At 39.3% G+C, this 12549-nt stretch overlaps 1 protein-coding gene across 4 annotated transcripts in view; it reads right to left on the reverse strand.

The window, feature by feature from the left end:
• FCHO2 (FCH and mu domain containing endocytic adaptor 2) overlaps positions 1-12549 on the reverse strand; it is a 212763-nt gene that overhangs the window by 93780 nt on the left and 106434 nt on the right. For all 4 annotated transcript variants that reach the window (XM_039543173.1, XM_039543171.1, XM_039543172.1 and 1 more), the window contains 2 exons: positions 8170-8214; positions 6149-6221 (listed from right to left, as the gene is read on the reverse strand). In XM_039543173.1, the coding sequence (XP_039399107.1) occupies positions 6149-6221; positions 8170-8214 (118 nt within the window). The remainder of the gene's footprint in view (positions 1-6148; positions 6222-8169; positions 8215-12549) is intronic.

The raw sequence follows: 12549 nt of genomic DNA on the forward strand, positions 1-12549 counted from the left end.
CTGGTCTATATACCAACAAGTAACAAGACAGATCACCACCACAAAGGCTCGGTAAAAAAAGATAAAATAAAAATCACCTCTTCAAGAATAAAAAGTTTCCAAAAAAGCAGTTGGTAGGTGTTTAGTATTTGTGAATGCTTGATATGGGACTGTAAACAGATTCCGTTGTAGTTTCTGGATTCAAACAGTAATGTTCTCAAAAATGAAAGTTAGTCCAAGTGACCAGACATGAAATTCTCGGAGACAACTGATAAATGCCAGCTGGAGCTACTCTGAACTAAACACCTGAATATGGAATCAGTACACAGGCCTTCTGTAACCTGCACCATCAAAAATCAAATAGCAAATGTCACTGTAAATGAATATGTTGTTAATTATTTCTTAAAGACAGCTGTATTTATGACAAATAGAAAGAATAATAAAAGTGGTAACAGACATTTCTTTGATAGGCCAAACAGTTAATTCAGACATCCAACCTATAGATAATCTCTTCATGAATGACAAAAAAAACTTGCAAAGAAACTGAACCATGAATATGGAATTCCAATATCACCTTAAGAAAGAACTTAGAATGAGGTGTTTTTCTAAGAAGAACACAGGAATACAGAGTCTGCGTCTGTGAACAAGTTTTTAATTCATGTACATTTTACCTCTAGCTAAGGTAACAGCATCAGGCAAGGCTATTTTAAAAAACAGAAAGTGCAAGTGACGGCTCAAAGAGAAGGCTCACCTGATTTCGCCCATGTGTCTCAAGACATGAGAACTAAGTTTTACAACATTTGATATTAAAAAAAAATAATCACCTGAACTATACAAACAAGAAGGATGAGAAACTACTGGAAGCAAACTAGAATGAAGATTCATACAAAATCAATGAGCACATTAAATGAATTAAAATCTGACTGATAAATCTCAAAACGAAAGTGTAAATAGGGAATCATCATACAGTGAGGGCAGCTCTGTGAGGTCTCACAGGGCTATATTCTTGGTCCAATACTATTCAATATCTTCATTATCATTGCTGGTAAAGTTTATAGATGATACAAAAATTGGTAGAGTGGTAAATAATGATAAGAACAGGTCAGTTCAACAGAATTATCTGAGATTGCATGGTAAGATGGGATCACAAGAACATGTGTTTTAATAAAGCGAAATATAAGGTCACAAAACTAGAAACCAAAAATGGAGGTCACATTTGCAGAATGAAAGACTGCATTTTGGAAATCAGTAGCTCAGAAAAAGACTTAGGCATCATGCTGGATAATCAACTAAAGAGCAATGTGGTGGCTAAGAAAGCAGATGCAATGTTTAGATATACACCTATACCCCAATATAACGTGACCCGATATAGCACGGATTCTGATATAACACAGTAAAGCAGTGCTCTTGGGGGGGGGGGGGGGCTGCGCACGCCGGCAGATCAAAGCAAGTTCGATATAACACGGTAAGATTTTTTGGCATCCAAGGACAGCGTTATATCGAGGTAGAGGTGTATAAGTAGGGGAACAGAGAGTAGAATTAGGGAGGTGTTATTTTCATGGTATAGAGCATTAGTGAGACCATTACTGTAATACCATTTTCCAGTTCTGGTGTCCATGCTGTAAAAAGAATGACACGAGGTCTGGAAAAAGCTGCCTTACAGTGAAAGGCCAAAGAAGCTCAATCTGTTTATCTGAACAAAGAGGTTAGAGGTGATTCGAAGGAAGATTTCTGATAGTACAGATCTCTTTAATCTAGCAGAAAAAGGCATAAAGACACAAGATCCAATGATTAGAAGCTGAAGCTAGACAAATACAGACTAGGAATATGACACTAAAAAAAAAATGATGGCAATTAACCACTGGATTAATCACCAATTTAGAAATACAATTTATTTCCAGGATATGCAGTGGATTCTCCATCACTTGAAATCTACATAAAAACTGGATGTCTTGCTAATGGCTTTGATGCAGGAATCACCAGTTAAAAAAAATCTACGGCCTGTGTTATGTTGGAGGTCAAACTAGATGACAATAATGGTCCCTTCTGACCTTAAAAATCTATTGAATGTCATACTCAAATTATGTAGTTAAAAATTATGTAATTCTAGTCCTCAAGGAAACTATAGATTTCAATGCCAATAGGAGAGCAGGAAATAAGGGGTTTAAAAGGACTGAATAAGCTAAATGTCATCTTCTAAGTTCTGCCTACTGTCCTTCGACAGGCTTCTTAAATGGAGAAGCAGATTGAAGTTTCCAGCAGTTGACTCTGGTGAGGCTGGAAAGAGATGTCGCATTCACGGTATGTCTACACTACGAAATTAGGTCGATTTTATAGAAGTCGATTTTTAGAAATTGATTTTATACGGTTGATTGCGTATATCCACACTAAGTGCATTAAGTCGGAGTGTGTCCTCACTACCGCAGCTAGCATCGACTTACGGAGCGGAGCATGGTGGGTAGCTATCTCACAGTTCCCACAGTCTCCACCACCCACCGGAATTCTGGGTTAAGCTCCCAATGCCCGATGGGGCAAAAACATTGTCCTGGGTGGTTTTGGGTACATGTCATCAGTCGCCCCTCCCTCCATGAAAGCAACGGAAGACAATCTTTTTGCGTTTTTCCTGGGTTACCAGTGCAGACGCCATACCATGGCAAGCATTGAGCCCGCTCAGCTCACCATCACTGCTGCTGTTGTGGGCAAGTCTACTGTGGGGGCTACTGTGAGCCAAGTAGCCAATGAAATCATTGACATTCTGTTATCAGGGGTAGAAGAGGTGGGGGGAGGAGGGGTAGCTCAGTGGTTTGAACATTGGCCTGCTAAACCCAGTGTTGAGAGTTCAATCCTTGAGGGGGCCATTTAGGGATCTGGGGCAAAAATCTGTCTGGGGATTGGTCCTGCTTTGAGCAGAGGGCTGGACTAGATGACCTCCTGAGGTCCCTTCCAACCCTGATATTCTATGACTCTGGGAAATGTGCAGGCCTTTTTACATTTTAGGTGCATCATATTCCTGTCCTTTATCACTGGTGAAGAAGTCTTGCAGCTGTACATTCCAGTCCAGTCAGCACTGTAACACCCCATAGCACTTCTGTGGTTGACACATGAAACAGCTCCAGGGCTCTTGCTCTTTTGCCTTCGCCGAGTTACCTTGCCCTACCCGGACCTCCAAGCATTTGACACAGAAGCACCTGCAGCAGCTGGCATTGCTACACAGCAGCAGCTCCTTGCCTTCACAGCAGACGGTGCAGTAGGACTGCTAACCGTCGTCATCCACTGCTTCTGCTGCAGCTCTGCTCTCCTGCTCCCCAGCGATGAGCTTGGGGGATCTGTACTGGTCCTCCTGGGTGCTGCTGGCATCAGTAGGACTAGTAACCATCCTCGTCGGACATGTACCGTGGCCGGGGGTTCTGGGAACGTCTTCCCTGCCCAGCTCCTAGGAACCTCCAGGGCATGGTGTATGGCTCCATCACTTCCCCTGCAACTCTGTTCTCCTGCTCCCTAGCGACGAGCTCGGGGGATCCGTTCATGAAGCCTGGACAGTAGTAAGGAGCAGTTCAACTATAGGCTGAGTAAGTGCAGAATGGTGGTAGAATGTGCCTTTGGACGTTTAAAAGCTCACTGGTGCTGTTTGTCAGACCTCAGCACAACCAACATTCCCATTGTTATTGCTGCTTGCTGTGTATTCCATAATATCGGAGAGAGTAAGGGGGAGACATTTATGGCGGGGTGGGAGGTTGAGGCAAATCGCCTGGCGTCCGATTTTGAGCAGCCAGACACCAGGGCGATTAGAAGAGCTTTTGGGAGGCTCAGATATAAGGTGACCAGATGTCCTGATTTTATAGGCCTGGTCTACACCGGAGGGAGGGGGATATCGATCCAAGATATGCAACTTCAGGTACGAGAATAGCGTAGCTGAAGTTGACGCATCTTAGATTGACTTAGTTTGCGTCCTCGCGGTGCAGGATCAACGGCTGCTGCTCCCCCGTCAACTCCTCTTCTGCCTCCCGCAGCAGTGGAGTTCCAGAGTTGACGGGGAGTGCGTTCGGGGATCGATTTATTGCGTCTAGATGAGACACGATAAATCAATCCCCGATAAATCGATCACTACCCGCCTATCCGGCTGGTAGTGTAGATGTACCCACAGGGACAGTCCCAATTTTTGGGTCTTTTTCTTATATAGGCTGCTATTACACCCCACCTCCTGTCCCGATTTTTCACACTTGCTGTCTGGTCATCCTACTCAGATAGGAAGACTGTTCACCATCAAATTAGGCCTGAATAAAGACTGGGAGTGGCTGGGTCACTACAAAATTTTTTTTCCCCTCTGTTGATATTCACCCCTTCTTGTCAACTACAAGAAGGATGTGGAAAAATTGGAAAGAGTCCAGCGGAGGGCAACAAAAATGATTAGGGGGCTGGAGAACATGACTTATGAGGAGAGGCTGAGGGAACTGGGATTGTTTAGTCTGCAGAAGAGAAGAATGAGTGGGGATTTGATAGCTGCTTTCAACTACCTGAAAGGGGGTTCCAAAGAGGATGGATCTAGACTGTTCTCAGTGGTACCTGATGACAGAACAAGGAGTAATGGTCTCAAGTTGCAGTGGGAGAGGTTTAGGTTGGATATTAGGAAAAAAACTTTTTCACTAAGAGAGTGGTGAAGCACTGGAATGGGTTACCTAGGGAAGTGGTGGAATCTCCTTCCTTAGAGGTTTTTAAGGTCAAGCTTGACAAAGCCCTGGCTGGGATGATTTAGTTGGGAATTGGTCCTGCTTTGAGCAGGGGGTTGGACTAGATGACCTCCTGAGCTCCCTTCCAACCCTGATATTCTATGATTCTATGAACTGTTGAGAATGGCCACTCCCACCCTAATTGAATTGGCCTCGTTAGTACTGATGCCCACTTGGTAAGGCAATTCCCATCTTTTCATGTGCTGCATATTTATACCTGTTTACCATATTTTCCACTCCATGCATCTGAAGAAGTGGGTTATAGCCCACAAAAACTTATGCCCAAATAAATTTGTTGGTCTCTAAGGTGCCACAAGGACTCCTCATTGTTTTTTTTTGTTTTTTTTCCCAAGGGAATGAGATTCCTGGTTTCAGAACAAGTTAACTTAACAATTGAGTAACATGGAATCTGAAATTAGTTTAAGTAATAAACCATAGTTAAGGTCAAAACGTAATTCTATTGGCAAAAAATTCAAGGAGAGTTAATAACTACAGAACCTGGGTAACCCCATTCACATAAGAAAGCTAAATGGAATCAAAATGGCTACTTTACAAGAAAGTAGATGAAAGGAAGGCACAACATATGTTGGCAACAATTTTACATATTATGTCTGGTTGTACATAAAGTTTTCATCTACTTTCCCTGTCAACATTTTTTAAACTGTACAGAATTTTTGTCTAAAAAGGCTTGGGGTTTTTTGCTTATAAGCACACAGCAAATATTTATGAATTCAATTTTTTTTTAATGAAATTCCTTGTCTCATTCCAAAATAAAATCTTATTTTCCTATGCTTCTAGAAACTTCACATGCCAAACAATTTGAAATGTATGAGTCATAATTATCTCATACTTAAAGGGATATCGCCAACTTGAATGTTTTTAAAATGCACTTTCTGATAGAACATCCTTTAATTCCTCATATTGATAAAACAATTCCCTTGAAAAAAGTGATTAAAGGTTATTCTACTCTTCTCTTGTTGCTTATAAGGGTCTTTTCAGAAAGAGAGAAACTAAGGCCCTGATCCTGCAAACACTTAGGCGCACACATAACTTTACTCACGTGTGTAGAATCATTGACTTATATGGAACTACTCTAGTGAGTAAAGTTACTTAGGTGCTTAATGATTTGTAGGACAAAGATGTCTAACTACCTATGCAGAGCACACAATGAAACACAAAGTACTGTCAAATGCACAAAATAAACAAAACAAAATCTTTCCCCTACTAACTTTTCAGTTATAGTAATCCTACGTGTGTTACTTGCATCTAAAAGAGGAACACATTTTTCAGGGGAAAAAATCCTTTTCAAGTTAATGGTGTGCCTTTAAACATCCCTTGTAAAATTATTTCTGGTCACAAACATTAGCTAAATATTTATCTCCACAATTACGCTGTTCCATTTTCATTTAGGACTGAATGCTCCGGGTTTGAAATCTACTTACACAGATTCTGCATCTTTTTCTTTCTTAATTATTCCTGATAAACCAAATGCCTTTCTTTTCCTTGGTTTGATCCCTACAGAACAAATGTTTATCATTAGAAGACCACCAAGATGAATTTTATTTAACAATATAGATAATACATTTATGAACACAATTCTCTGTATAACATTTATGTCCATATTCAATGCTTTATTTTCAATACATGGGTTTTTTTAAATGGCTCAGATGTGTTTTGATTCCCTCTCCCCACTAATTTAGGGGAGAGGTTATTTAAGATTTACAGTTGATTTGATGGATACTGCTCAATGAATCCATAATCTTATATTATTTACACCAATGCAAGACGGTGGACATTTCAGAGAGAATGGGTAAAACTAACAATACAACATTAAATATCATGAAGATTCCTTTACAAAAAAAAGCATTATAAAATAAGAAGACACGCCACTGAGTCTTATTGTAGTTTTCTATATTGTATTAATAAAGGATCACAAGCATGGAATGGGCAATACCACAGACCACCTAGTGTATTCAACTGCCAAAACCCTAATAACTAGTCCAGGAGGAAAACCAGTCTAACTTCCATGGTAAACCTGGAACTAAATTAGTGGAGTTAAAAGATTTGCAGCATGCTTACAACAAAAAGAGGGAACTGAATAAAAACTATTCCAAAGGTTAAAGTCCTTTGTATCATAATAATAAATACACTCTGCACAGTAAAATGACTTTCAATTGTACATGATACAAGCATAATTACTACAAGTTTTATTTTATAATGATCTTAAGTGTCAAAATTAGTTTCAATTAGATACCATATCAGACTCATTGCCGTATTTACTCCTCTCCTAGATTTATGCTGAAGCATATCTGACTACTACTTCCACAGATCTGAAAATATGGGACTGACTATATGCTTCCACAAACAGCTAGGTAGGATGCAAAACTATGCCATTTATTCCAGTCTTCCCAAATATCCTCTTAATTGAAGCAAGCTGTGTTTTTAGGAAGGCAGTTTTATAATCTGGATATCTGGAACAATAAGTCAACAACTGTTCTGCCAGTTTGAAAACAATGTTATAAAATGACAATGTTCCCCTTACTAGTAGCACATTAGGTGCATGGATTCAGCAGAGAGATTTCCCCAGTCTTGGAAATTTTCTGGCTGAGAACACTACCGTTCTTTTAATCAGGAAGCTACAATTCAGCCAATTATAAAATAAAAAGGAGGCAGACTGATGGAATCCCTCCCCTCAGGAGAAATAATAATTCTTCAATGTATGATCTGATACTCATTTTCCTTCTAGTCTATTTCAGAAAGCACTCGCTTTCTTGTCCCTTATCAAACTAAAAACCATTACTATTATGGTGTGAGACTATAGTTCTCAAAATGGTGCTTCCCTGATCAACTGTCCTTCCATTGTAGTTTTGGCAACTTACTTTAATACTTGTAAATTTTCCAATCATTTGAGGTCCAATATTCTAGAAACAGAGGGCCAGATCAGGGATCACAACCAAATGGTTATGGGTGAAAGTGCAGCTGTTTATGAGAAACATTTTGATCCCTTGGCAATTGTATAGTAAGACTGTAAAATAGTGGTATTGGATGTTTTCTTGAATGTCAGTTTAAAACAAATAATGCATTACTAGAAAATATCAATTACTTATTAGCCTTTCAAATGATTTAAAAGTAGAGTAACAGTTTTATTTAATATCAAGTATCAGGGGGTAGCCATGTTAGTCTGTATCCACAAAAACAAAAAGGAGTCCGGTGGCACCTTATAGACAGATATATTTGGGCATAAGCTTTTGTGGGTTAAAAAACTCACTTCTTCAGATGCATCTTTAGTCTTTAAGGTGCCACCGGACTCCTTGTAGTTTTATTTACCGTGTTGAATACCCTTCATACACTGGGTTCCATTTTTTAATTGACACACGCATCATTTAAAAAAAATCTATCTATATGGAGACACCTAAAGCAGACATTTAAGAAATTATGCAACAAATTTACTGCAGGAACTCACCTTCAACTGCACTAGCTGTGTTGCATTCTTCAAATTCGATAAGGCCTTAAAGGAAGAACATTGAAAATTAATATTAATCTAATTTAGCTATTAGTTTTAATTTTAAAAGACATTTTCTGAGGTGTTTTGAAAGTGGCATCTTTTTCTTCCAAAGAGACTGGATAGTTTAGTTTGCAGTGTTGTTGTAGAGACACAAGGTAGGTGAGATAATGATGATACCTAACTCTGGATAGTCTTGTTAAGACGCAGTTTACATCTCAGACACCCCTAACCGCATTGTGATCAGTTAAGTTGCACAACCATACACATATAATGATGAACATATAATTAAATAATTAACATCATAGTAAGCTTTCAAATTTGAATATTCAGATATCAGGGCAACAATATTACATGGCCAAGATCCATACAGAATGTGTGTGACTACCAATAAGAATATTGCAAGTACAATTTAATGTATGTTACATTCAAAGTAGCTAAGTTAACATTGTGTTTAGGACACCTAATCTTTTACCTTTCATTGACTGTAAATTCGAATTTGCAAGCATATTATATTATATTAATATTAAGTTTTTAATGTTTTTTTAATGAGAAAAGAGAAATGCAAAGAAAAGTCACAATGGGAAAGACAGACATGGCTCCAGCACTACAGTGGAATACAAATCTGTTTTAATCAAGTTTATTCTGTGCATTTGACAGCTCCTTGTTTGTAGTTAGCTCTCCTGTTTACCCTGAAGAGTCAATTATTTTGATGGCAAATAGTTTTGTCTGGGTTTATACTGCAAGAGCAGAGAGAAAAATATTTTTAAAAATAGAGAAAAGATTGTAAACATGACGAAAATACCAGACGGCATCAGGACAGGTGCAATACTTCAATGATCTGTAACTCATTGTTTGAAACAGAGTATAGATTTCAAGTGGTCAGTATCGTTTTAATAATGGTGTTCACTGTTCTGGACACTGAGGGTATATATACGCTGCAATGTAAGCCTGTGCTTGAGACCACCCTCTTTGCATCTAACACTGCTATCCAGGGCACAGACCTCAGGTCCCAGGACCCTGAAGGGTCCAAGCTCTAATTAAGCCAGGACCCAGGATCTAAGATCTATTGCTTTACAAGGTAGATGAAAACCAGCTTGACTTGGGTCCTGGGAGTCTGCCAGAAGTATCTCACAATTCCATGGACAACTTCCTTATTCCTCTCTATCCTAACAACGTGCCACCCATTCTATTGAAAATGGAAGCGACCCTCACCACCTTTGCAAACTGCAGCAGCTCAGGTCAGCGTTAACCCATTCTCGTCTGCTCACTGATCTGCAAGCACACTATCAGAGAGCCTCCTGGGTTTGCAATGGAGAATGAACTGATCAAGACTTTCACAAAGTGAAGTGCTTCTGGTCAAGTGCAGGGCAGGCAGTAAAGCTTTCCCACAGTGCACCACAGTCCCTAGAGATAAAGTGGCCACATTTCAGGGAAGGGACGGGCACATGCTAGGGACTCTGGGATTTGGTTACTTTGACTCGGGTCTGCACACTTTGGTGTGGATGCCAGAGCCCTAGGTTTGAGCACAGTTTAGAAAAGTTTTAACACAGCATTAAAATACAACGTAGACGCTCAAGCCCAGGGTTGCCCAGCATGGGTCAGCTGATGCAATTCCCATTAACCCTGGGCTTATATTGCAGTGTAGGCATGCCCTAAATTCTCTCAGGGCAGGGACTGTCCCTTCTGTGTTTGTACAGTGCCTATTATAATGGGCCCAATCTCTGTATGTGTCTACAAACACACAGGATAGCTATATTATGTGTAAAGTAGCAAAAAGTATTGTTTTCAAATCCCATACTCAAACCAAGTAACTTTTCTCTTTAAAAGAAATTACCACTTTTAGGTAGAGATCCAAGCCTGCAGAAACTCAGTTACAGTCACTGAAAACAGGGAGTTAGAATGGAAACATTTATACAATCTTAAATACAGAAGTTGTTTCCATTCTCACTATAAAAAGGCTTTCATAATAAAAAATACGTTGAGACTGCCTTTTTGTGGTATTTTGAGTTTTACTGTGTTAGAAATACAAGCAAGTTGTGCATCTTTCAGAATGTTTTGATCTAGATTAGAAAAAATGCAAAAAAGACTAGTGGTGCTCTAGAGCATTTTTTGATCTGTTTTGACTGGTACTCATTACAAAATGAATGAGTCATTCTTAAATGAGGACAAGAAGGGGGTGGGGCTAGGGGCCCCACAGGGTCTGCATAGGAGCTAGTGGGGTGACAGCATTGGGGTCTGCATGGGGGAGGCTCTCCAACTATCCCCTACGCTCCCCGCAAAAAACCTGTTCCATACTTCTCGCACCCACACCCAACATTTACTCTCCAGGTTCATTCCCAGGTTCCTTCCCTCTCCTTGAGCTCCTCCATTACCCTGACTCCCCCAAAACTTTGCACTGCTTCTGAGGGGTGCGAGAATTACATTTCTGTATTGTAGTTTAAATGAATTATTAAAATTTTTTAAAAAAATCCTGAATCTTTTTTGTTGTCCATATTGTTACAATCATACTTGCTGACAGGTATTTTGAAATAAATTACCAAAATTGAAACTGGCATTATTATATTTTGATAAATAAAATATGCAGATTTTGCAGAATTTTAAAATACTGTATTGTACGCAGAATTTTAAATTTTTTGGCACAGAATTCCTCCAGGAGTAAGACAGGCATGCTGCAAGTTTCAGGGTTTTTTAAGCAGTAGAATATAGAAAATTATACCGTAATTAGAGAAGATATCACATTTAAACACTTTAAGAATTCATTAACAACCCATCACGGTTTCTATATTTTGTCCATCCCAACTGCCACCACCTGCCTTTGATAATGATTTCACAATCTAATACATCTGATATTTCAATAGACTTAAACATCTATTCTACTCCTGTTTTGGATATCTTGAGGAGGACTACTTATTGTACTAGAATGTACCAATGTGTATATAGTGGACAAATGGATGCAAGAAGAGATACTACTGCTGGAGTATAGCCAGAGGGGTTACAAAAGGATGAAAAACTGAGACCAGATTATCATCCACCAAAACAGATCGCTATCTCCTAGGCAACCAGAGACAGTAGAAGGTGTTATGTATGAACACTACTATATGACAGCTTAACATCAATGAGAAATCTAGAAGCACACCTAAACTGTGCATTGGACTAATTGTGTTTGTTCATCTTCAGCCCATAGTCTGCACTGTGACTACAAAAACCTCAAAATGCTTTCCTCTATCAACCAACATAACCTTCCTCTTTTTTAGGTTCTGCTTCAACCAGAAATTCTTCATTCGTGAACTGATCTCATCTAAGCACGTGTCCAGCTCGATGGCAGTGATTTTGTCATATGTTGCGTAGGCTAGGAAGAGCTGAGAGTCATTTGCATGCACTGGCACCGGAGTCCATATTGTTTCACCTGTTCTTGTAAAGGCGGTATGGAGATGTTGATGTATGTGTGTGTTCACCTGCTCACCATGAAGCAGATAGAAATCCATATCAACAACTCCACAATATCCAAGGACTGAATAGAAGTCAAAGGAAGAAGCTTACATAGGGTCACCACAGAAGGCTGAAGAAGTCTCAATATAAATATACTTCTGTTTAGAAGGTGAACTGAGATCCTAGCTGCACAAACTCCATTGCTTATAAAACCCAACGGTGCACAGGCTAACGCCAATGACCCTGGGAGCCAACGATCTAACAGTGAATATGCACTATCCACTACAGCATCCAAAGGAGAAAAAGTGATTGTTTCTAGGTACAGGATATAATATTGGTACTGAGAGGGCTAAACCATCTCCTGAAGCAGATTGGCTAGCCAAAGTCTTCAGAATCAGTGCCATAACTGGTCCCTGATCCCTGCTTGGAATCTCTAGGTGCTATTGCAGTACACATGAATAGGAACATAAGTTCACTGTATTATAATTGAAGAACTGAAATATCTTCCTTTCTGGCTCCGTTAAGATAAGGAAACGTAATTCACGTCAATGAGGAGGAACCCTATTCCCTCATGCACATGAAATGTGAAATGGCAAAAACATGTTCTCTCATTTACATAATCTAAAGCAATGTGAAAATGGAAGTGGCCAAAATAGAAAGTTTGGTAAATGTTTTTAAGTTTTTTTTTTTTTTTTTTTTGGCGTGCAACACCAAATGTTAGGAAAATTAACTGCAGACACACTCATTTTTGAATACTGATATCTCTATCAATTATAAATACTCTTTTCCTAAATAGACATGTGATTATTCCTCTATGGACTTATGATTTGGCCAGTTCCAGGTTCTAAAATGAAGCTGTTTGAGAGCTATTTCCACACACAAAAAATCTGTAATTTGCATTTATTTTGG

Source organism: Mauremys reevesii, linkage group 6 (assembly GCF_016161935.1).
Source record: "Mauremys reevesii isolate NIE-2019 linkage group 6, ASM1616193v1, whole genome shotgun sequence".
Taxonomy (NCBI): Eukaryota; Metazoa; Chordata; order Testudines; family Geoemydidae; genus Mauremys; species Mauremys reevesii.